The sequence below is a fragment of the Echiichthys vipera genome (assembly GCF_963691815.1).
Source record: "Echiichthys vipera genome assembly, chromosome: 22".
NCBI classification, from domain to species: Eukaryota; Metazoa; Chordata; class Actinopteri; order Perciformes; family Trachinidae; genus Echiichthys; species Echiichthys vipera.
In genome coordinates, this window is record NC_139847.1 from 17,711,268 (window position 1) to 17,738,358 (window position 27,091).

General features: G+C 39.9%; 1 protein-coding gene across 1 annotated transcript in view; it reads left to right on the top strand.

The window, feature by feature from the left end:
• The window catches only part of nrxn2b (neurexin 2b), a gene marked incomplete at both ends in the record, with an annotated part of 653,173 nt that overhangs the window by 218,021 nt on the left and 408,061 nt on the right, over positions 1-27,091 (top strand). The window contains one exon of the mRNA XM_083937460.1: positions 14,302-14,603. Coding sequence (XP_083793586.1) covers positions 14,302-14,603 — 302 coding nt within the window. The remainder of the gene's footprint in view (positions 1-14,301; positions 14,604-27,091) is intronic.

The following is a 27,091-nucleotide window of genomic DNA, read 5'->3' on the forward strand; positions in this document are numbered from 1 at the left end:
GCTGCAGTACTACTCCCTCACTTGGGTGAGAGAGGTAAAGATGCAGCAGCAAAGACAAAGACTGATTAGTGTGTCTCCACTTCTATGGGGATTAAAAAAAGGTGTCATCGTCTTTTTTTAACTGTGCAGATTTTGAGTTAAAATACACAGTTGCACATCAAACCCTCGTGATTGTATGTTTTGATTGTATGTCTGGTTCCCTCGATCACTCAATCTATCCCACACTTGGAGTTGGAAACTTACAACACATTTACCCCCTTGTTTGCCCCTGTGGAAGTTCAATCACCTTAAAGATGGAAGTCATTTCATGGTGCAAAGACAAGGAAGTGAGAGGGTGTATGAGAGGCATGGAGGAGATGGGGGTCACGTGAGGAATGTTGTGTAAATCCTCTTCTTTGTCTTTTCTGTGTTGTTTTCACATAAGTTTACATTTGGGTCACCTAACTGTGTGTTTCTTGGCCACCTAATTTAGGGGCCTGTGGGGCCAGTGCTTAAAAATCCTAGCATCTATCCCAGTGCACATATTACCCTTAACTTTCTGGAATAACTGATGAGAAATCTTGGATAAGAAGCAAAACATTTTAAAAACTACATAATGAGTTAATTTGTGTTTTACTCATTATGCCTACCTACTCTATTTGTTTTTCCTCCCACCCCTTGTCTTTGTTTTCAAATATGCAATATGTCACATTATATTAATTTAGCTTCCTCCAAATCATCTTACAATAACTGCTTCCAACCGTAATTTCAAGAATCATGCAGGTATACAAAAATCATCAAATAAGCAAAAGTAAGGCTGCTTCAAGTGCTACATTTTAGAAACAAGATAAAGAAAGTTTTTTTTATTGATTCATGGGCCAAGATGCAGTCTGAATAGATGCGTTTCAGGCTGTGACGGAAGGTGTGCAGGGTTTCTGATGCCTGATGTCAGGTTCCCCCATTGAGAAGCCAGAACAGATTTTGGTTGGTAGTAAGTTGTAGTATGACCCACAAGCCTGTCAAATAAACTTCACAGATATACTTCCATCTCTTGAGTATATTTAAAACAATGACATACTGTTGTTGTGAGTAACGTTAAATGGTTTTATTAAACCTTTAAACATGCTACTTTCATAAAGCAGCTGGCTTGTAATATGGCCTTGCCTCCAAGTGACTACAATCGAAACCATTGCTCAAGGGCATGGTAACTGTAGTGCTTCTCATTTGCTTTTTCCTGTATTTGGGGGAATAGAACCAGCAGTATTGAAATAGATGATCCTTATATTGGTAATCTTTGTTTTTAGAAAAATATTTTGTTCGTAAAGATTTTAGAATTCGACACTTTATAATTATGTACCTTTACATTTTTATTTTTTTGTCTACTCTATTTGCTGTGCATTTTACACCTTTTATTAATTAATTTTCTTCAGGCTTTTGATCTAAAACTAAAACATTTTCTAGACGGAAGCTATCTACTCTCCTATAATCTAATATTGAGGCGCAGTTATTTCAACAGCTTAGTGCTTTTCATTGCATGCCATATGTGCTGATTCATGTTGCTACATTCATCATTGACAAGCCTCCAGAGGAAAAGGTTAACATTTAGCTAAAGGGCTACCGATACATCAGCAGATAAAACCCCATATAAGTTATGTTTGTTGTCTGGTCGGGGAGCCCTCCCCTTCACTTTCAAAGATCAGTGGACATATTGATCAGGTATGACATTTTAAAAACATTTTCTACAAGTGTGACTTAACTTTCTACATGGATTGCGTATTTCCTTTCTACCTACACCCACTGACTGACAATCCGGTTTTTTAATCATTATTTTTTCTTACTTATGGGCTTCATTAGGTTTCCATTTTAGTAACAGAGGGGCACAAGCTGTGAGAGGAAAAAAAGAAAGTCTGTTGTGGAGAGGCTTTCCAGATGCCTGTGGTATTTGTTAGGATGCAGTTTTGACATGTCATCCTTGTTTAACTGTTGAAAAGTTGCCTAATATGTAATGCCACCCTTCTTTCCTTGTCCTCATACCAAACTCTCAGCTTGTCTGCAAACAGTCATGTCTTACAGCTCTTATGTGGGTGCTTACACAGTTTTTCGATACTGGGTTTAAGAGGTCAAACGCCTTTAGCAACAAGTATCGCTCATTAAAACGTTTTCTCCGCTGGTTTAAAGCCTTATTAGTGGTTCAAAAAATACTGGATTAGTTATTGGCTCTCGAAACATTGGCATTTACTCAAATTTGACCTCCACTTAGGTTGTTGTCTCTGTGTGTTCTGTTTGTTTTCTCCTGAAATCTGTCTTAACCTTTGTAACTTCTTCATAGTTACCACATTGTCACTGCAGTTTTCTCCCAATTATGAATTTTCTATGCACCTGTAGTCTCGCCAGTCTTTTCTTTTCACCAGGCAGTGATGAACCTCACAGGGTGGGTATAATGCATCGGAGGTGCACACTTTTCCAATTCAATTCCACCACCACAGGCACCCTGACAATTTAGTAGGAGTTGCTGGCGCAGTGACAGAAATGTAAACACCTGCTTCTCATATAGGAAAACACCTAAGATATAAGGTGTTTGTTGGAATCATAGACTGTATGTAAAGATGGCTAACACATCTCCACTTACTCCCACTGTACAAAAGGGAAGCCAGAATACCCCGGATACAGGAGCTGCCATATTGTAAATTTGCAGCCAGATCTGCGCAGTAGTGATCGGGTGTTGGAGCCTCATCATCAAAGTCCCGCCCATCCTCACAACCAATCGCGAGTCAATCACAGCTGTCAGGCCTGATGTTGAACCCCATTTTCATAGCATCAGATGATTTTGAATATAAATACAATGATGACTAAAAAAAAAAAAGACGTGTACTCTGATTTATTTCAGCTACGATCTGCAGCCAGCCAGCGGGGGATAATCCATATGTCTCTGCTTTATCTATGGGTATATATACCGTCTATGGTTGGAGTGCACAGCCATGTTGGAGGTATCACTCGTGGAAATTGACTGTGTGCTGTCTCTGCCAGAGCATCGGTGACTTAGCTTCCCACTGAAGAATCCACACACATTTGTCTTCTTCCAAAGACGAGGCCAACTCAGCGCTGTAGCGCTCGTTGGAATGAATGCAATTATAGGCACACACACACTAAACTGCTACACTACTTGTCTTTACAGCCGGCGATGACATTAACATCTTAAGCAAAGCATTTCACAATGGATGTTTTTCAGGCAGTTTGCCAAGGATTCTCAAGCAATTAAAAAATCTCACATAAAACAACACCAGGCACCCTTCCATATAAACACATCATTGTTTTTCATTTTCTCTCTGCTTTATTGACAGTAATCTGTGATAAATTGTACAAGTGTGGGCATTTCATTACATTTAATATATGTTTGTCCTGAAGCAGTTAGTTTACATTTTAATAGAACTATAATCTGTTTTTTAAGAGTGTCTTATATGTTATATTGCAGACCATATGCCCCTGTGATTGCTTTGTTATAAAATGTATTTTTGTGAATATGCAAATGGATTTGTGTCCTCCCTAAGATATTTTCACTACAGTTCAATATAGAGTTAATGAGCCAAGTCCAACCAATGCTCACTGAAGCCATATGAAGAGGAAAATCCATACCTCTGTATTTCACATAGCCTGTTTCATGTTGGTGAGGTGACATATGCAGACATTAGCCTGATCATTGCAGCAGAGAATGGCCAGACATCTATGTGAAATAGGAAGTGTAAAGTTAGGTTACCCTGGAAATAATCAGTATGGCTTCTTTAGAACATTGGACCAATGGCAAATAATAACCTTGATTTTGCACATGCAAACGGCTAACAAACAACACTCTGAAAAGCCTTTTTCCCATTAGATGAAAATACTGATGAATCTTTTAATTAGTTATCATAGGAATAGTAGCAACAAATTAACAATGTATATTTTAAAGTTTTCTCTTTATACAAAAACATGAGCACTAAATAGATTAAACTGTTTTGGTCACTTTGCCCTCCTTCAAATTTGAAGGGTGAAGCTATCTCAGAAATAAGTATATTATGGCACTCTGTAAGGTGATACATGTAGAAGGTGTGTAGGTCAGTGCAGCTTGATGATGGGGGGGTGTTGCATTTCTCAAGTGAAGGACATGTTCTGGCTCAAGTTAATAGGCCTTATTATGTACTTGGCTTGTCTTGCAGTCAGCTCCCTGTTGGCTTAGGAGCCCACCATTCAGGAGCACACAAGCCTATCGTTAGTGTCAGTTTACTTGACATTTTCTTTGTGTCCCTGTTGAGCCTGGAGACGGCACAGCACTCCACTGTGATAATAGTCACCTGCCAGACACCCACAGAAGAAGATAAAAGAAATGACTGAGGAAAAATGAACAAGGAGAAATAATAAGAAAGCTAATCAGAGAGAGAAAGAGGTGTAGTGGAGTCATGATGCTGCTGCCATTTTGTCTGATATTGAGGTTGAAAAATGGATTTCTTTCAAGGTGACAGACAATTAAAGGCAACTGTTTTATCCCCATTTACTCTTATCATTTACCAACTCAAACTATTCTCAAGAACAAGAGTTCTAGAAACAGAGGACAGGAAAAACGGTCACATGAAAATGCTGGATGAAAACAGTGACAGTGAGTGAGGGAGTCAAAAAGGTCAAACCAAAGCACCACCTTACTTTTTAACACACAATGCTGACACAGCCAAACTCGAGATACGCCTTGTTTTCAGTGTCATGTCAGGGTTATGTGACACAACTTAGCGTACCAGGCTACCAATGAAGACCATAATCAGTATGCAAATCACGCTTGGTTCTGTTCTTCCCAGCTCTATGGAACAATTTGCTTTCTCTTTTACTTTGCCACCTGCACGCTCCTCCAGCGACCTTCAAATACTGTCAATCACAGCAGTAGTATAGGGGATTAAATTAAAACGAACTACGGCACTCTTAAAACATGACCTGTAGCTACATTTAAAGGTGAAGGAGAAAAAAAATATCTTATCAATTGTCTTTATGCCAAGGGCTCTTAAAATGCATCTCTTCTGCCTACACACTAGAAATGGCTGTGTGGCAGAATACTCTTGTAGACACACATTTGACTAATAAAGTCAAGCGGCCGATTAGCATGGCGGATGCCAAAAGTAGGGGTAAATTCTACTCTATTCTACTATATATCCAAAACATGAAACCATGCTAAAGTAACCAAAACACTCAAAAAGCTTATTTGAGCTTTTATTTATTTTTGTATGCAGTTTGTTTCAGATAATCTGCTACAGTATATTTGGTCATTTAGTCCCTCTAATTTCTCTAGAGTAGTATCTTCAATCCATCTCATATGATGATGAAAAATTAAAATAAAATAAAAAAACTGCCTGTGAATCACAAAGCTCTTTATCCATCCGTATCGTGTCCAGGAAACTTTAAGCTCACCAAGACTATGTAAAGCTCAAGAAGTAAAAGAAGGCTATGGAGACATCTTGAATGTTTACACATTACCTCATTTTGGACAGCTCGTTTGAAATCGACACTCTTGCTCTTTTGGCAGCATCCCTTGGTAAAAAAAAAGGAACACAGTTAATAGCATTTTAGCACATCACTACGGCTCAACAAGCACCTCTTATGTGTGTAAAGAGGTTGGTGGAAGAATGGTCAGTCCAACAAAGAACTTTGGCCTTCATCAAATGAGCTGGGCAGACAGCAAATTAAAGTTTCTTCATTACAAGATTGCAATCAGGCCATGGATCAATACATACAGTGATCACCAGCTGTGCAGAGAAATGAGAGTGGAGAGAATTTCCGGCGCGAACAATGTCCCTCTATTTTAGCATTGCATCAATGGCTCCACAAGAGACTGCAGGCACAGATCCATTAATGTATCCATACATTACCAATGCAGCTAACTAGATAGAGTCACAGCCCAGGTCAGGGCTGGACATGGTTATACTGAGACAGTCCAACATAATAAAGAACTTCTTATAAAGTTCAACAACAAATACATTACTACTAGGACTACCACACACCTATACATATAACATAAAACATAATTTAATACAAGACATGCAATACCTTCAATATCCTTTTTTCACATTCTCTTTATGGAGATTATAGAAGTCTGCCTACAGTGTAGGGGGTAAGATCTGCATGTGAAGCTCAATTCAGAGCCAAACAGTCACAGTGTATGTGGATGTTATAGACCCTGTCCTGTTTGGTCAAGAACAGCTAGATCAAGGATCAATATCAAGATCAATGCAAACCCTTCTCATTTCATTATACTGTATACTGTAAACTGTGTGTGAATGCATTTAAACAAAAAGAAACATATACAGTAGTAAACTTTTAAATGTACTGTCGACCTACAGTATTTGCCCTGGACTGATATCTTATAAAATCAAGTCATTTTGTGGAGTTGTACTAGTAAGTTCATAAAGGTTTGATTCCCATTACGTACCCCGTTCACAGGTGTATCTGTAAAAATGTTCAACATCATAACTGTGTCAGGTTCCTAATTTGAACCAGACCGATACCTTGGCCGATATTTGACCATCACAGACGTATTGGTATCTATCCGTATCGGAGTATATGTTTTTCTTCATATGACAATCTTTTTACAGAACAACCACAATAGTCCACATAGAAAAGGTCTATTTTCAATCCAGCTTTAAATTTTGCTGTATCAGCTGCCGTATCGGTAACACGTAAAATGTTTCAAAAATGCCATATCAGCCAGATCCTAGACTAAATGCAAACAGCTATGCAATTGTATGCCCTTAATTATTAAACATGAACAGCCTTCTTGTAAAATACCTGCTGTTGCTATTTTTGGAATAACCCAGCCCAGTTAGTGACAGGTTTGAAAAGAATGGTTGCTGCCTAAAGAGTAAATCACTGGCTGTCGTCCGAGCTTAGTATACCAGGTGTGTTTTTGTTAAGCAATGCTTACTGTTCAGATTCACGTGTAAGGGAGACAAAGACAGTTTGGGGGTGTTCTGCTCTTAAATGCGTCTTTTTATTTATACATTTTTTGATTTGCAAGCTATGTGTGCATATGTAAGTTCTTTAAAACTGGCCAAGCGTTTAATAAGCAAACAAACATTTTATTTTATTTTTTTCCAGGAGTGCACAGGCCTCCGCATGTGCCTCTAAGCTACAGTAGCAGAGGACACCAGCCGGTGTCTCTGGACCCAGCAGGCCTGTTTGATTCATGAAGCAGCATCAAAGCTTTCATATGCCCCATACATTTCCCACCGCTCTCTCATCTCACTGTTGAGTTGTTTCTCTAAAGCTGTCTGATTCTCTCTCTGCGGGGTGGATGGCACTCTTCGGAGGCTAATAGAGGTTGACTGTATATGCACACGTGGGCGTGTTTACGTGTGTGTAATAACAGCTAGGTAATATGATGCGACGAGTGGATTTACCAGCATGTGGTCATCTAGATTTTGGATATTTTCACATGCACAAACACACATACACACTTGCCTTGTGACATTCTCCCTTTTCTAAACTACCTAATTACTCCCAATATGTAATCCAATCAGGCAAAAAGCAGTGTGTTAAGGTTCATTATGCGTTGACTAATGCACCACACAAGTTTGGATGGAACTATTCATGCAGCTCATCTTATTAAACCTGCTCTCACTCTCAGTCTGAGCGGAATCCAATTTAATAACACATGCTGCACTGCACTTTTATTACTGTAGTATCCACCAAAGAGCAGCCGAAAATGGCACTTTCGGGGCAGCATGGGCAGACAGATTGTATTTGTGTTCCCATGGCGTTATATCAACATTTATGATGCTGTGTTTTTTCCAGAGTGGGGACACTTGTTATTAATATCAATAGATCATAATTCATGACAGTGCTGTTGCAGGCAATCTAAATAGCTTACTTATTTACACATCCTGATGCTCATTATATTGTAGAACTATATGGGAACAGTAAGTGGGTGATGATCCAAGTCAGTGGTATGGATTCGGGCTGGAGTTCTATCCTCTCCCTCCATCTCTCCTTCCACTCACACTTTTACTGTGAAGCTGACAGAACTGAAGCTCTGCCTCAGGACCAATGAATGCCAGGGGTCACAGAGTGTGAGCTGCTTCACACGATGACTGCAGCAAAGTGCTTAGCTACTGCTGATCGCATGATTGTGACAGAGGTGGCAGTGGCAGTTGAGGTTATTGAATTCATTTTGTTCGATGTATAAAGGCAGAGGGGAGAAAGAAACTGCAGCTGCCAACAAACAGATAGGACACATAAGGAGAGCCTGAATCTCCTGATTCAGATCCAAACATCTGGAATGACAATCAGGGCAAAGAGGTCTCAGGAGGGCTAATGGTCCAGCACAGAGAAGCCTGAGTGAAAAGAGAGGGCAGGGAGGACATATTGGGGAAAGGGAAGCAAACAGCTCGGAGGGTTGTGTGCTTGGGGGACGCAAACAAAAGTTTAGAAAGTGGTTTTCAGAAAGTTTATAATTTTCTTGTCAGCATGGTCTATAATTACTAGGCTCAATAGATTTTTGCCAGAATAATAGCATAAGGCAACTTATTGCATAAACATTGAAACTAGTGTAAGGCCTAAAGTTATCAAAGAAAAAGTAACTAACTGAAAGTTAAGGTAAACCAATTACTGTTTTTATTTTAAAGAGTCAGGCTGTCTGATGCTGCAGGGAGGTCATTTCAGAGGTAAGGGGCACAATGGGGGAAGGCCCTGCAGCCTGCTGACATCTTTTTAACTCTAGGCTAGGGCGGGGAGCCCTGTATTCTGAGAGCAGCGAGCACAGTTGGAATATAAGGTTTAAGGAGACCAGACATTAATGAAGGGCTGTGCAAATTTACAATTTTGTAACTCAGAAACTGTCTGATTTGACATAGGGAGCCGTGCCCTCCTAATCAGTAAACAGAATATGAAACTCATCAATATAAGACAGTGCATCAACAATAAGTCAAGACAAAGCTAGGATATCAGCCTAGTGGGCCTATGTGCGTAGCATATAGCAACACAATAGGATTCAAATCCTGCAAACGTCACAGAGAACCAGTAGAAGTAGGCCGCAATCATATCATTCATGTCATTTTGGTGTAAATTGTTTTCCTGAACTATCTTCTCATTTTTAGGTGGTTAAACATTTATTGTGCCTCTGAATGGAGATAGTCACAGTGCAACAACAAAGCCTAACTGATGTCTCTCTGAAAGGGACATCTGGCAGGGTGGAACGACACACAGTAGTGATGTGCGAGTCGGCCCACAACACACAAGCGCAGAATGCTGTGGCGCTGCAGACCCTCTCTGTCCTCCAAACAAAGCTGGTGATGCGGGCTACCTTAATTGCAGTGATGTTGCAGAATCTCTTTCGGAAAGGGACTAGAGTTCCATCTCAGAACCCATCAGCTTCCTGTCTGACAGCAGATAAGTCTTTGGGGCAACAGCTAATATTTACGGTGTAGCCAGCGGCATCCTGGCCAATACTTCCTTTTCCAAGAGGCGTTCAGATAGCAACATAAGGCTAATGTAAAGCTAAATCATTGTCAGTTAATAGTCAGTGGGTTACGTGATTGCATGACGGTCCATGTGTTCTGCCTCGTTTGCTCTACACATGTACTGTTTACCTGCATGCAGCCAAAGTCTGCTCAGACATAATTGGTAAATACTACTTGGACTACAAGCGGAAACCAGACTGCTTAAAAAAACAAAAAATCTTGTCCTGTTGCCTACAGATTCTGCTTTCACATATTGAATCTTTTTATAGAGATTAACTAAAGTCTTGCTTGTTTGATGTGTAGTGCCATCCATGATGCTGATCATGCAACTGTCACAATGTCCTCGTTTATTATTGCACTAATAACTGACTGAGATCTCAGACTGTTGAATTGTAAGGTTCAATAGTAAATTGAGATTACGTGACTTATAAATACTTTGCTATTCTTATAAGTTATAGGTAGCATTGCTCACAATTAATTCATATCAACAGAGTTAAATTTTAAGTGTCATTATTGAAATATGTAAAAAGATGTATAAAGTAGGCATATAAGTTCATGGTAGTATGTTAATGTACACCCTATAGGCCCTGGACTGGCGCCATAGGTTGTGATATTGTACTTGTTCTCAGGTTGAAACATTATTTTTTTCTGAAGGACAATGCACATGTCAGCTAGATAGCAGCACTTCAAGAGGTAGGGGATTGTTAGAGGGGATTGTTGGCTATGTCACCACAGGGTTCCCACATTACTGGAGAAACTGAAAATATAAGACTAGTTTTCCAGTCATGGGGATACCTGAAAATTGATTAAAATGACCAAATATCCATGAAATAATCTATGTCGTCCCAGGACATGTTAATAGTATTTTAGCCCTTAAGGCAAATTGCCTACATAAACCGAAATTGTGTCTTGTCTGAAATTTTTGGTAGCATAAGCTAACACTTTAAAGCAGGTTAAGCAGATGCAAAGATGAATACTCCCTTTTAATTTCAGCTCCCATGACAGTCAATCTACGGAGCAGAACAGAATTGCAGTGATCTTTCTGGCGTCAAGTCTATATTTTCAAGAGCATCAATACTAGTATCTATACTAGGCCTACTGGTAGATTATATGACCGTTTATGAACAAGTGCTATCCTGTATTTTCAAGAAAAACTCCTGGAAAGATCCTTGAATATTATTTCTTAAAAAGAGTGGGAACCCTGTACCACCATAAGGGTGCTTAAACCCTCATCTAAGCAGAATCCTTTAGTCTGAGTTTGCCTTTTTGTCTTTTGTATTTGAATCGTTACAATGTGAAGACACTGAAATTGTGAATGTGATGCGTAGGGGAAGCAACCCGAAGTGCGAGCGTTCTGAACAGCCGCTGGTGAATCCGTGCGTGCAGTTGATAAACACATCTGCTTGGTCGTGAAACAATTGTTGGTGAGAATGCTCTGCCTAGACACAGGAAGTATAATGTTTGACCTATAAAATACCGACTACTTAAGGTCTGTCCACCAGACAAAATGAAATACCAGAGTTAATTGATAATAAAGATGCTATTATGGTTGGCTAAATTTCAAATGAGTCATTTCTGTGATGTAGTTGGAGCGTCCTGTAAGGTTAATTGAGACCTCGACAGCACTTAAGTCTCTGCTGTGTGCTTGTGTCTTGTCTTACCTCTGGCTACAGCGTCGGCCCTGGGCTTTATGGAAAGAGATTTAATCTGGAAAGCGTATACCGGTACTCATAACGTGTGTGTGGGTATGTGTGTGTGTGTGTGTGTGTGTGTGTGTGTGTGCATGTAATCACAAAAGTGCTACCATGGGAGCGAGAGAATGAGACAGGTATACAGTAGATGTAAGAGTAGGAACAGATGTATGGCGGTGAGCACATATTCAACAGAGCTGAAGTGTTCTCAGGGAAGGCAACCAAAGAGCCATTAGTTATTAGTTTATGTTTTTTTTTTAAAGCTGAACCAGAAGTGATCCTCCTCTCTCTCCTGGGAAACTGTGAGGAAGGCTCTAGTACCCTGCATTGTGGAAAAGGGACAATGGCTTCCTGAAGCATACAAGAGATACAGGGAATCACTATTTTGTAATATGAAATGGATCTGTGTCAATATCTGGATAACACAACAGTGTATATTTTGCTTGCAAGTAGTTTTCTGTACCTCTTGTACTGAAGTCAAGAACAAAAACCATATGACTGTGTTCCTTTTTAATTATTTAATCGAGAAGCATTGTTGTTGGCATTGTGACCAGTCTGACAGGTGAGGCAGTGGAATCCCCCCCTTCCCTTTGTCCTCTCCTGTCACTCTGATCCTCTCCAGCTTTATCTCCTCCTCTCAGCCTCCTATTCATTAAACAGACATAAACAAAAGAAAGTTTTTTGTTTGCAGCTCACATCTCTTCATTGCATGCTGCTCCATCTCGCTGAGCTCATGGAAGCAATCACAGGCTGTTTGTTGCTTACCGTTAAACAGACCATACTTTGGGAGGGGGTCCGACTTAATACATAATTGAAAATGGATGCTGTGGTCCATTTGCTACGCTTTTGTTCTTCCTACATCAGCAACGCAGGCACTGCCAGGAGGCTGCTCTAGGGGGGATTTGCTTTTTTCCCCTCTGTGTCATTTTTCCCCTTCATCTCTTTCTATTCCTCCTTTGATGCTTTTTCCCGATGACAATTCACACTTCAGTAGCGATTGCTCTGAATTTCGATTTCAGCCAGAATTCTTTAAGTAGCTTTCTGAATGCCATTCGTCCCTCACTCACTTGTTTTTCTCCACACATAAAATGTTTTATTTCATATTAGTCCCACGCACCCATTATGTGGGTGTGTTTGTGTCAAAGAGAGCTCTATCATCCCCTTTAATGTAAACATATAGACAAATATATAGCAGTTGATATGTCACATAACACAGCACTCTTTCCTTTTTATGTCTTCCATGCCTCAGTTAGTCCTTAACTTGGCATTAATGGAATCATGTAACTCTGCCACATGTAAGCTACCACACGTTGAACTGTCATGGTAATATCTCAGTGCAAAGTGCACAGCTATGGCATGGACACACTATTATCCATCTCCACTCTCTCACCTAAGATTGCTCCTGTGGCAAACTCACTCGCTCATGAAATTTGGCTTTCAATCGGTCTGCCAATGGGCCACCCCCTCTAGCCATCCCCAGCCTCTCTCCAGGGGGAAATGCACCGAGGTCTTGGAGCGATCTTGCTGTAATGAAACTTCAGGATAAACTAGATTTGATGGCCCACCCATTCAGGGGGCCCTTGGCAGTTTGAGTTTGCCCCTTCTCTTCCCTGTTTCAGCCCTAAACCTCATTACCTGAGGCTCATTCTCTAATCTGCCCCCCCCCCAGGGAAACAGAGGTGAGGAGGGGCAAATGAACACAGGAAGGGGGGTGTCACTACGGATCACAGTTCATGTTGGAGAACCTGTTGATTTGTATAACTGCTGAGTAGGTAAGAGTTATAAGTGATTTGAGAGATCTCAGTGTTATTGGTGGTGGTGTTTGCATATGTGCTTTGCCAAAGGTCTGCTGATGTTTACCACATATGATACGATTTGTGGTATTACCCTTCTTTGTTATTATATCTATAGTTAAGATAAAACTATTGATCCTGCAGGGAAGTGAGTAGCAAAATGCAGGGGGAACACAGGGTATGTCCAATGAATCAGCATATACCAGTAGAAAGATTAAATAAAAATATGGGGATGCACCGATTTATATATTTATGTTTGCCTGGTCAACTGCAATGGGCTTATAAGCCACGGCCAATGTTTATCTGCTGTGTTGCATCAATTGTGCACTGGCTAAATGCCGTGTTAATAGGCTTTGGAAGTAGTTCTTTTTAAAAAATATATATTTTTCATATGAAAGAAGGTTCTGTTAAAGGTTGTTTTTATAACTGAATGACTGATCTTTCAAAGATAGTGTAATAAAGGGCTGAATGAAAGTTCACTTGTTTTTAAATAAATAATAACAAAAACAAATTCAAGGACAACAAAAAAACATCGGCATCGGCTTTGCGAATAAAGAAATAGACTGTATGTAAATATACCTACAGGAAAGAATTAGATGGAAGCTAATCTTATGCTCACTGGCTTCAGTGTCCACACTTGTGTTTGATGTGTCATTGTTGCAGTACTTTCTGTTGTGACTGCAGGCATTTATTCAGTTCCTGAAAGAAGCACTGTGTCTTCCCCTGCTGCTGTTAGACTACTGTTTGACATGTGTCCATTGTACAAACTGGCTGTTTTGACTAGTAGTGTGCAAACGAAGCTCACTGCAGCGGAAGGAGGCCATGTGCTGCAGACGGACTGACAGGCATTAACAAAGTTGTCAACACCTTTTCTTTCTGGTCTGTTTGTTATTTTTCTTTGCTGTTTTCTCTCTGACATACTCACACCACTCTATTATTCTATGGCAGATGGAAACACTGAAGGTGTTTAATGTGATGGAACAATATGTGTTGTACATATCTTTTTATGCTAAAACTAATGCTATTTTTGCCTTGTAAAGTTTCTATGATGAAACCATGTCTTGTAACCATCACAAGAGTCACAAAGATCAATGTCAGTGTCATCTAAAAATACAAGGCCATGTGATCCTTGCATAGAGAAGTGATGAGGTGTTTTTAGTGATGGTTAAGAGAAACCTTGAGCAATAACAGTGTTTAAGTGCTAATCTGCTCAGAGATAGTTTTTTATTTTTTATTTTAATAATTTGAATCTAACTTTATAAAGCTTTTATTTAAGACCCCCTACAGGCATATTTTAGGACATACCATTTGTATTATCGTGCATTCATACTTAGCTTTCTTTTTCTTTCTCCCTTCTTTTTCCTCCAGGTAAGGAAGAGTCAGTAGCCACCTTCAAGGGCAACGAGTTCTTCTGCTACGACCTGTCGCTGACGCCCATCCAGAGCAGCACTGACGAGATCACACTCTCCTTCCGCACGCTGCAACGCAACGGCCTCATGCTGCACACCGGGAAATCGGCGGACTACGTGAACCTTTCCTTGAAGAGCGGCGCGGTCTGGCTGGTCATCAACCTGGGCTCAGGGGCATTCGAGGCCCTGGTGGAGCCCGTCAACGGCAAGTTCAACGACAACGCCTGGCATGACGTGCGCGTCACCCGCAACCTGCGCCAGGTAAACACTGCCCGTGTAATCCAGGGCCACCGCAGTCGGAGTGGTGCCTCTGTCTGCCACCCACCCTGTCTCTGCTGTTTTACTTGATTCTCCATCTTAACATCGTTTCTCTCTGCACATGGAGCACACAGGGAGTGTTTGCGTCCTTCTCTCCGCTCCTGTTGCTTGCTACCCACCTTAACATAAGTTTCTTTTTTTCTAGGTTGACCTTGAACAGAAGGCTGGAACTGTTTCTGTTTTTTTTCCCTATCTTTCTTCGCTTCATTTTTTTCCCTTATATGACCAAAGATTCAACTCACCTTCAAATGAGCCTATAATCCTAGTCATAGTAAGATTATTGTTAATATACATCATGATACAATCACCAGGACAGCTTTGCACATTAGAGGTGTTACCCTGGGCATTGTTTTGTGCTGTTATTAATGAGCAAGTAAAGAAAGTGCTTTGCTCCGTATGTATGCACGTAATGTACTCGGCTAAACAAATGGAATGCACCCTAATTTATCAAAGGTGACAATGCACTTAAACCCTTTCTGAACAAATTACCCAACACATCTTTACAAACCTTTAATCGTAGCTAATGGAAAACAAAAGAGCCCCAGCAACCTGTATCTCCGTGTCTCTGGGCTTGTTCAATCTACTTTGTTTTCTCATATATGCACATGCACATTGAAGCATTAAGTACATGTACATACAGTACACTCTGTGAACTTGACTCTCTGGATTCACCAGGTCATCAATTGACAGTTGTAGTTACCAGCAGTGAGATACAATCAATTTCCCTTACACTTGCCGTGCTTACTTCACATTTTTAAGTAATTGCAATTGTAATAAATGGCTTGTCAGACCTTATAATGGGCATTGTTAGTGGCGTGAATGCATTAACACGAAGATGGTACATCAACTCCTTTGTGTGTGCCTGAAAAAGGATCCTCAGAAGGGGGGGGGGCATTGAACTGTATCTTTGAGAAAAAAAAAATCTAAGAGAAAAGTGATTCTTAATGTGAATTTAGTGCTATTAAATTATAGGGATACATTTCCACACCAACCAGACTGCTGTTTCTGTCATACTGCAATGATAATAATATTTTTCAAGATGGTAACTCAAGACCTGGAAATAGTGCAAGATTTGTGGAGCTGGTGTTTTATTAGCGTATGCTGTACTTGCTTTATGATAAAGGAAAACAACCATGCACCCACTGACACACATATAGATTATGAGAATCAAATAAGCTATTCTGTAAAGCTATGTGTGATCAGCAGAGTGAGACTAGCTTAATGAGCCTTGGAAGCCAACACAGTTTTAAAGATTTACAACAGAAAACCCACCTACCGCCAGCTGCATCATACTGACCATTAGGCAAGTAAGTAACAAATACACACATACGAAACTGAGACACTATTATTTGTCTGTACATCTACCCATGTGCCATCTGTCTACGATAACACATGCTGCAACTGCAAGGAGCAGTAAATAAAGTATTTCTATTTTATTCTATTCAATGCCTGTACAATATTATTAAAAATAATATAAATATATATATATATACATATGGTATCAATAATTTGAATATTAATATTAATTATATATTAATATCTATTATATAAATAAATTATAGTTCTGGACACCATAGTGTCTGTAATGTATTGCAGTATAGAGCTTAACTACAATTTCAAAACAAGTGGGGCCTAAGGAATCTAATTCTCCATCCAAATTAAAATTGTAGCAGACACATCTACAGTTGTAGTGTTAAGGTGATCACACTAAGTCCTCGATATTGATATGGAAACATATCAAATGTCTGTATACTGTAGTCCATGCCTTGACCCAGAACTAACCCCACACACTGTGTCGTCCAGGCAGTAACTGTTAACCCACATAACAGCTTAACTCCCCAGTGGATCATTGTAATTGACATAGCAGGCAGCCTAAGTGTTAAACTGCCCTCTAGATTTACAGCGGACCATCCCCAGTGAGAGACACAAGGACAGAGGTATTGATGACATTGACCACCTATGACCCTGTGTTTACTGCCGGGCTGATACCCAGCTGATCAATGGGCACTTGTATGTTTCGAGGTCCCATAGAACACACATGCATTTACACAGGTGTCAGAGGAACATTATAGAAAACATCAATATATATAACATTTTTTTTTTTTAACAGAACTTGAAGTTATGTATAGGTCTATCAAATGCATGGCTATTAGTCTTTTCTTTTTTCTTTTCTTTTATATGAATTCATTGATAGGTAGAAATAAAGGAACAGATATGTGATCTTGTTGGTTATTATTTTAAGTTACCAACACTAACTAACACTGTTGGTCATAGGGGTTAAACCTGATTCTAATCAATAGCTGCACATTGTAAATAATATTAAACTGAAAATCAGTACCAAATATGTTGTGTTCTACATAACCACAACATGGATATGAAAGTGTAGAAGATATACACTGTGCATATTATGCAATGTGCTTTGTTGAGAGATTACAGGGGATGACTAAAATAACAAGAACATCCCAATGTGATGTTGTCCAGTACAAACATGTTAGAAGCTATGCTTTTAAAGTATGACCAGAGGTGAATTTACACTTCCAGGGATCAATACATACCACACACTTGCTGTATCCCTACTCAATACTCAAAATATGCAATACTACTTCTGTCAGAATTGCCAAAAATACCCCCCCCCCCCCCCCCACACACACACACACACACTTCTATAAAATTATATATGTTTTATGTGATGATCATGTGTGGCTGTGCATAATAGAAAACCTTCATTATGAATGTCATGTCCCACCTGTCATGTTTGGCTTGGTTTAGATGCTATAAATGCTCTCAATTACATCACTGAATTTTTAAATGCAACTGCAAATGTAAACACCTTTCCATTGCATCTAACATCATAGCATCTTGTATTAAAAAATAGCTTTCAGTCTACAAGACAAGTGTTAGATTCCAGCTGAGGTTATTGCACAGCCCCAGTAGTCTCTGAAGTCTCATCCACTCTCTGTCTGTTGTTCTTAATGGGTCTTGCAATGTCATGCATATCTGCCGCTGCATCAGTAAGCTCCAAAATAAGTAAAGCCTGTGAGCTCTCGCAAGCCAGTCTCCCTCTCTTCCACTTTCTCCCTCTGCATGTGTATGTGTATATTTGCCGTCTTTCTCCACAAAACCTATGAATTTGTCAGCTTTGTGCGGGATAAAATGAAGCAGACAGAATTAGGTGAGGTGATAGGGACTCTCCGCCAAGAGAGAGCAAAGACGAGGGAGGAGTGGGTGGAAATGAGTATGCTCTAAGCCTCACAAATAATCACAGATACAGAGCTCCCCCTGGTGGCTCTTGGCAGTACTGCAAGTGTGTATGCGGGAACCGGTGCGTTTGAAGAATTTGGCTAATCCCAGCTGAGTACAGATGATAGGCAGGCAAGGACACTCCCGTTGACCTTTCATCAGTGCAGTTCTCTCCCCACAATACAAACACATCCTCACCCGTTCTACCCAATGCAATACACATATTGGTTCGCATAATCAACAAGGGATCCCTCCCTCTGCACTTCCTGACATGATGATCTACCATCATGGACATATTGTGGGCTTAAGCAATGGCGACCATCCTCGCCCTTACCCTCCTCTGGGATCTTTCTCTCTCACACACACACACACACACACACACACACACACACACACACACACACACACACACACACACACACATACACACACACACACACACACACACACACACACACACAGTGCAGAGTCGAAAAAGGGCACAGACAAATATGGAAACCCTGTTGCCAGGGTGTCTTGGGAAATGATAGCCCATACACTGCCATACATTGCACCAAAATAGAACGGAATGTGAAAATAGGTCAAATATTAAGTGTGCAATGGCACTCTAGTCAGTATTTATCCAGCTGATAAAGCCATTTATGCACAATGCATGCATAGTTCAAATAAAAACAACTTGTTCCTTGCTGTACTGTATGCTTTAAGAGTATTGATTTTCTGATCTTTTTAAAGTCTATTCTGTTTTTCCAGAGGCCCCACAGACACATGGATTAATCCCCACACAGCTGTATTTCTTCTAGGGATAACTTTTAACTTTGACAACTGGAAAAACAGCTACAATGCCGCTGAGAATACCTAGCCAGGACAGAAACTAAAAACCACTGGCGCCTGTGCTATTATGTTCCTACCTATTACTGCCATTACAGTAACTCAAAGTCAAGCAATCAGTGAGTGTACTGCAGAGTAGCAATAGAGCAAAGTGCAGATCAAGTAGAGGCTGATGTTTTGACTCTTGGTGAATGTTCTTTGGTTAATGTATTGCCTTTCAACACTAAATTCAGGTTCTGATATCAGAATTGATATCTCAATAGTGAGACAGGAGCTCAGCAGATGTATTTTACCAGCCACATACTCAGTATTATCACAGCATTATAAATTCAACCAGCCCACAGAGCGAGCGGTCTTAATTCACTGTTCATACATATACCTATGAAAAGTAATGAACTGTCATTTGTATGTAATCTACATATTCATCAGTGTAGAAATTACTCCCAGAACAAAGAGGGAAATCAGGTGACGTAGTAGAAGAACACCAAAATCAGTGTAGGGTAGAGGGCCGGGGTGGTCCCAATACACAGGACTTTCACTTGGGAGACCAACGTTTGTGTCCCGGAAATACTCAGCCAAACCACAACCCTTTTTCTAATCTTAAAGGGGACTTTTGATATGTTTTATCCTGGACCTTATTTCCCGATCTATTTCTGTGTGACTCATAGCAAGAACTTTTTAACTTTTTATGGACACTTATAATAACAATCTGAGTCGGTCAGTGGCAAAAACTTTAATTTTACCTAGGTTTTCTATTGATTAAATTATATTGGTGCAGATCTGTTATGAGGATACAGCTATGATGGCAGCAGAGTATCTGTCATGAGGGGGGGGGGGGGGGGGGGTTATGGCTACCAAGCTTCTGATGCAAGGATAGGAATACAGAAAAAAATGGTATCCTGTATATCTGTATACTGAAGTTTTCTTTCAGGGCTAACTTTGCATGTATACAATCACTGTAACAATCAGAAAGGCCTCACAGGGAAGGGCAGACTGCACTTGTATGTTTGTATTTTTTGTTTGTTTGTGAGAAGAAAAGAGAGAGGATGATTGTGTGCTCAATAGGGAGGGGGAAATGAAGTGTAGTGCTGCTATCTGAGACCAAAGGGACATCAGAACAGTGGGAGGATGGGGGGAGCATTAGAACAGAGACAACAGTTTGTTCTTCTACTAAGAAAAAAGAAAAAAACTTTATTTTAATTCCTCAATGTGACTTTACAACCAGATGATTCAATATCCACTGTGTCACAGGACTGGGCCAGAAGCTTAACCAGAATCTAGAGAGAGACCTCTGAACTCAACATCTCCTTTTTTTGCTGTCCCATTTCTCCCTTTTGTGTCACTGTCACCCTTTCGCCCCTCTTTACTCACACCCACAGTAACATATGTCCTTCTCTTGTCTGTGGCTGTCCCTCTCTTTTCTGTCTACCTTAAAGTCAAATCTCATTTTCATATAATTGGACCTTGGATGCAGCAATTGGATTAATGAATATTTTTTTCAGCCCAGATTTCAGTAAGAGAAGGCAAGCTTTGATCTGCACCAGGGTAGAGTTCAGCAAAGGTAACCCTGAGAATTATTTAAATACAATTTAGAGTCATCAATTAACCTAACACATGCATGTCTTTGGACTGTGGGAGGAAGCCTGCGAACCATCACATTTGCAATCATCCTGTAACATTGTTCTTTATCTGGCAACCAGTAGGAATTAAGGATGGAATCCTAAATCCACCACTCAGCGTTCACATAAGTATTGTTTCTCACGTACCGTTGTACACTTTTGTGTCATCATCTACTATGTGACATTTTTTTATGTTGTCATTACAGTATAGAAATGCGTGCAAATTTCAAGATCCCAAGCCCACGTCATGGTGTCAACCTTCATATTATACCTAGTGTTGTATATATATTTAATTTAACGTCAGGAATCTGCCTTTCTACTTTATCACCCATGGCCAAGCAATTCAGAGGATGAGATTGGCACATGCTGAATGCATATGCTGATTTTATAGGGAACAGGCAGTGTTCCAAAAATGTCTTGACTGTTACCTGTCTTATAGCAATTAACTTTTGTGTTTTGGTACAGTTGGTTTTAGCCTTTTGTTTTGATGCAAACAGTACCTGTGTACACATGAACTGTACACAAGACCACCTTTTTCAAGTGGTTCAGTCAGTTCAAGTGGTTCAAGCAGTTCAGGCCAGGATCACACAATAGGTAAAAAAGAAGGTAGTTAGCATGAGTAACAAATGTATCATGACTATTATACAAGGAGAAAAAAACAAACTTTTAGTTTCTGATATGTTGCATACCACTACATATACTATAAGAGTAACATACCACTGTTTCAAGCACACCCTCAATTATGAATAATAACACTTAACGCAAGCAAACATAGACAACATAAAGTCAAATCCAAAAAGGCAGACATGGTTATTTAGTTGAGCACGCATGCACAAACACACCCCATCAAATTCTAAACCTCTTCTATCCTCCATGCTGGTCTCCCATACATAATAGAAATTGCTGCTAGCTAACTTTATGTTTTTACATTCAACACACAACACTGTCTTCATGGTGTGACTGCACACCTCCTCTCAACTGCTATATGGCTGTTATATAGAGAAACAGACCAAGTCAAGGGATGGAAAACCCTTGACTTGGGTCATCGCAATTTAAAGATGAAACGCTGTCACAGCTCAAATTCATCAGGGACACTCATTGACATTTATTAGTGTTGTAAGGTCATCTAAAAGCATTATTCCCTTTGAAAATTAGGTATTCCAAATGCACTGTAACGTTTAAAACCCTTCATTCATCATTCAGTCAGTGATATGTTGTAATCCTTGTTACTAAGGCATCACCACATTTAAGAATCATGTTTTAAGTGGCAGGGCATGTTGAGGAGGCAATCAAATTTATTTCATATGCGACGACAGAATGAGAACATCATCCCTCCCCCTTCAATCAATACGAGATGCCTGGACGCTCCCCACCTCTTTGTTGTTCGTTCTATCTCCTCCTCTCATACTTGTTCAGATTTGTCATCCATTTCTGTAAGGCATCATCTGCAATTACCCTCCTCCCTCTTCCCCCATCAGTCCATCCCTCTTCCTTCTCTGTCATCCAACGCTCCTCCAAGAGGCAGCCATAATTCCTAAGAGAGAACCATTCAATTCGTCTCCTGCTCCTCTTACTCTCTTTCTCTCTCATTTTCACTCCGTCTCTCTTGTCCATTCTTGCTAGCAACTTGTCACTTAGCAACGGTGTCCGCTAGACTGTTTAGTAGTGAATCATTCCTGGTTGTAGTACTCCAGTAGTTGCATTAACCCTTTCAAGGTGCTCCATTTAAACTCCATATTATTGATAAAAGAAGCAATGAAAAGTCCAGATTTACTAGTAGCAACATTTAGACCCCCCCCAATCATTTGTCCTTGGACCTGCTGTGTACACAGAACAAAAAAAAAGAAGATCTAAGCAAAAGTAATTGAAAAGAAAACTGCTGAGTTAAAAAAGGAAATTAACTTAAAATGACTCGTTAACACAGTTATTTAACTCTGGAGGCCTTGGCTTACATGTTGTGGCGACACCACGCATGCACCTTGTGGATTAGCTCTGTTAGCATCTCAATAAAGTCAGCATAATGACAGATTGAACCTTTTGTGGCCAAATCGAAAATGCCACTTAGAGTGTTCAGTTTTGCTAACACAGTGACTCTTTCATGGTTATGATAGGAATTGCTTTTGAAGACAGGCAGGGGTAGTAGATTTGTTTGATGTACATAATGACATGCTAACACCCATGTAATCCTTTCTCAGTTTACTGCCATTGACATTTCAAGTAATCCTAATGTGAGAGGAGGTGGGGGCACAGTGTGTGTGTGTGTGTGTGTGTGTGTGTGTGTGTGTGTGTGTGTGTGTGTGTGTGTGTGTGTGTGTGTGTGTGTGTGTGTGTGTGTGTGTGTGTGTGTGTGTGTGTGTGTCGAGGTGCTTTTTTAAAAAAATATATATAATTTTATCCCGTGCCTCTTTCCATGCTGATAAGAGGTCAAGACCTCTAGCACAGCGTTTGTCTGTACATTGCCTAAACTAAAAACACCTCATGCTAAAACATCGTCCTGGTTGTTTGATACCAACAGCGGGGGGAAAAAAAGCTAATTTACATCACATTTCCACTGCATTAGCATATCTGCCCGCATTCCCCACACTTAGTCACTCACTGAGCCTCATTTGCAGCTACCTGCTTCAGCACTTTCATGGTTATTCATCCTTCTGTCTCTAGACCTATAATCAGATAACAAATCTCTGCGCCATTAGTACATTCAAACAGGTAATAAATTGCTAGTGAGACAGAAAGAGGTAGAATATTGAGAAAGAGATTATTGGAGAGAACACATCACCATTATAAGCCTCTTCACCGGTTACCAGCAAGTGTTGCTCTTTTTACTCTTCAGCCTAGCTGTATCATCTTTTCCCCAACTATTTCACAAGTACAGACAAACTATAAACAATTATGACAAGCTATATGTAAGAATCCTTCTAAAACATACATATTCATGCTCAGCTGTCATAGCTGTGTGCTCAAAACTGGTACGACATTTATTTCAAGAGATGGGAATAATTGTTAACTGTATAGCCAATCTTTTCCCCCAATTTGTTATGAATTCCTTAATGAATGCCAATCAATCTATCAGTGCCTAGTTTAGTTAGATGAGCCATCTGTCTGAAGAGCTTATTTGGTGCATTTCCCTTGTTTTAGAGCAGCCACTGATTCTATCAGTTTTCAAGCATTGAGCAAATCCCCACTAAGGACATCTACTAAATAGTCCATTGTAATGTCACATTGATGACTTTGTAAAGTGAACGTACAATGAAATCCACTCAAGAATGTAAGTTTTGCAGTAAAGTGGTTTACTACAGTTTAGTTTGTTATTAATATTTACTGTAACATGAAATAGCCTCACCAGATGTACTTGTTGTGGGTTAATATTGAACTCATCCCGATCAAATCTAAAGAGAACGAAGGGACAAGGATGGAGTCAGTCAGTCAGTCAAAGATGGGAAATAGAGGTGAGGATGATGGGAAGCCCCGCAGAAAAGGACAAAAATTATTACCATCTACATCGCAAGACACAATATATTCTACTGCAATTTTCATGCGTGCGCACGCACGCACACACACACACACACACACACACACACACACACACACACACACACACACACACACACACATACATATACAGGAGCACACTCCCTCATGCGCTGTTTGTTTGCAGACTTCTCTCAGCCGTAATTGCAATGACATTTATTTTTGCACCTGAAGCCTGTCTGCCAGTTTCCATTACTTGGAGCCAGATTCAGAGAGAGGCAGACAAGAGTGAATGGCAGATGATTGGAGTGAATGCTGAACCAAATGTACCTGCAAGAACTATGTTGAATCGAAGCCCAATTTCCCTCAATCTGACGGGATCACTCACAGTGTTTGTGCTACATAGGACTACACCACTCATACATAAATATCCAGCGAGCCACATAGATGTATACCATGGGTGCTCACACTCATACAGCCAACAAAAAATGAGCTTACACTTGCACTTGTAATTTTATGTGTCTCTTATCATTAATTCCCTCTGTAAATATCCGCCTGAAGACAAATAGCACCAATTCCCTCCTCGCCTACCCCATAATACTGTTCCACAATATCAGTGTCATCAATTATTTCTAAAGGCCCACATTTACAGAAGAATGGTCATGACTCTTAGACCTTTTTACGTTACAATGATAAATCTATCTGGTCTGGGAATCTTGGCTCCACTCCACTATCCATTTGTCATTAAATATTTATTCATTTTATTCGCTGGTGGCCGCAGTTTAGTAACGTTACACTGTGACAAACGTGTAAAAGATCAGCAACTCAACAAAAACACCATTTTACATCTTCACCAACTGTGGCTGGCATCCTGCAGGTCTTTGGCACAAGGTAAAGAAGTCATGTCAACTGTTCTGTCTGTTAAATTCACAGCTATGAAACACTGATAGTGAACAATATTAGCAGCATTAGAATTAGCTAATTTCCCCTGTTTTCCTACCCCTTCCTCCAGTCTTTAGTATATGAAGATGCCCCAGCCCAGGGGCCCCTGTGACGCAGATGCAACACAGAGTTGTTTGCCTGGGCCTGTGGTTGTTTACATGACTGGGAGCTTTATCCTCCATCAGCAAACATCGGCATTCACAGCCTTTGTTTTCCCACATGGGTCAATTACAGAAAGGGCAATGTGCTGTCACAGCAGGGGCTCCAGGCATGAGGCAAACTTGAAACAAGTGTGGTGCACAGAAAAGGATATTTAGCGTAAGACAGTGAAATTAGTAGTTGGTCCATTTTTGATCCCTAACCAGATTTGTCTTTTGAGTTGTCGGGAACACACTGTATTCCCTTTAGTAACCAGACGATTCTGTTTACCGTTTGATAACAAAAAATAGAATAAAACTTTAATTTACTGCATGATTGATCTCGATAATGGAGCACCAGTTCAGCAGAATTTAGCAGATTTCACACAGTAAAACAATCCGACTTGGACAATAGCTATGCCTCCAGATCTTCACATCACATTCGATGGCTGTTTGCTGTTTCTTTCTAATCTGGCAGTTTACACATTAAACGCTTTCTATGGGTGTATACACTGGAGATCAAAAATAGAGAACACAGTATAAATACTTGATACATTCTAAAATATTGGTAATTCTTATTGTTCAAATATGATAGAATATCCACTGTGGCTATCCCATTGCTGTCGTAGCTCTTTTTTTTTTTTTTTAAATAACCAAGGCACTCCAACCTTCATTTTTGTGAAAAAAAAAAAAACAGTAGGCAAAATTATAGAACAGTAACCATTGTGTCAGAAGATGAATAGGAAGTGTAGAGCTTTGAATGACTTCAGCACATCTGCGCCCACAGGACATCACTAGTTCCTCACACTTCTCTGGTTTGATCTTGGTCCATTCTGACTCAGTCTCTTCCACAGTTTCTTAGCCATTATTTTGTTGCTGAGGATTTTCAAGAGATTCTCTATGAGGTTTAGATCTGGCCATTTTATTGTTTCAATATATTCAATTATCTTCAAGGAACTGCTTCACCCATTTTGCAGTGTGACATGGCGCATTGTGTCTTGTGAAAATTGCAGGCTGATTTGGAGACAATTGCAGTGGAGGTATTGCATGTTGGCGAACGAGGTTTACATGAATATTTGCATTCACACTGCCGTGTAGTTGTACAAGAGGCCCAATTCCTGCTGCAGAAAACATCCACCAAACCATGACACTTCCTCCTCCAAATTAAAGACTTATTTATGCGCTTTGGGTTCAGTCTTTCCCCAGTCCTAACCCTAACATAATGTTTACCATCAGGCCCAAATAAATTTCACATACTCTCATCACTGAAGTTCTCCCCTGTCCACACAACATGCTCCTCAGCAAAGGAAATTATCGCCTGTTTATTTTTTCTATTAATGAGAAGTTTGGTCACTGCAGAGTGGGCTTTTGGTCCAAATTGTCTTAAATGAAGAGTCAGTCAGTTTACATGCAGTTTAAAAACCAAATTAACATCGGGTTAAGGGCATGCCCAGGTTTCTTAAACACCATGTAAACACCATAGCCCAGGTAAAATTGGGGCTCTCATACCCAGGGTAACAGACCTAGAGAACTCCTTCAGTCACCGGATTATTAATACATGTAAACAGCGTTCTTGCATTATTATCTAGTAGGCTTTTGACCGGGAAAGAGAATTAACCAGGAAGCAACAGCGCCAAAAACAACATGAAAAAAACAATACAACAATAATAGAACATTACCTTTAGACTGAGGTAGGACTTCACAACGGCAAGTAACAACACTACCAAGAAGACCCGTTTCTGTCACAATTCTGTCTAAAAGTCGGATGTTTGTGATTTTGACAAAGGTAAACCTTTGTAATTAATAAATTAATCTATGTCCTTGTAAAGGTTCAATAGAGGATCATCCCTTTGGCCTTCATCTGGACAACATATATATATATATATATATAAATATATACATTTTGAATTCTGTAAGATCCCTCAAAGGCATTTGATGTTTTGATTCTTTCAAAAAACTGATAGAAGTAAAAACTAATCAAATGCCTTTGAGGGATCTAAAACTTACAGAATTCAAAATGGGATCTAAAACTTACAGAATTCAAAATGTTCACTTCATACTTCCATACTATTTAACAATCACTTTATAATCTCTCATTTCTTTTACCCTGCTGTCTCGCAGACTGTCTTTCAATTTGTGGAAAAAAAGCACACAAACATCTTCACTTTTTTAAGAGCACATTTGTTTGGCTTGATAA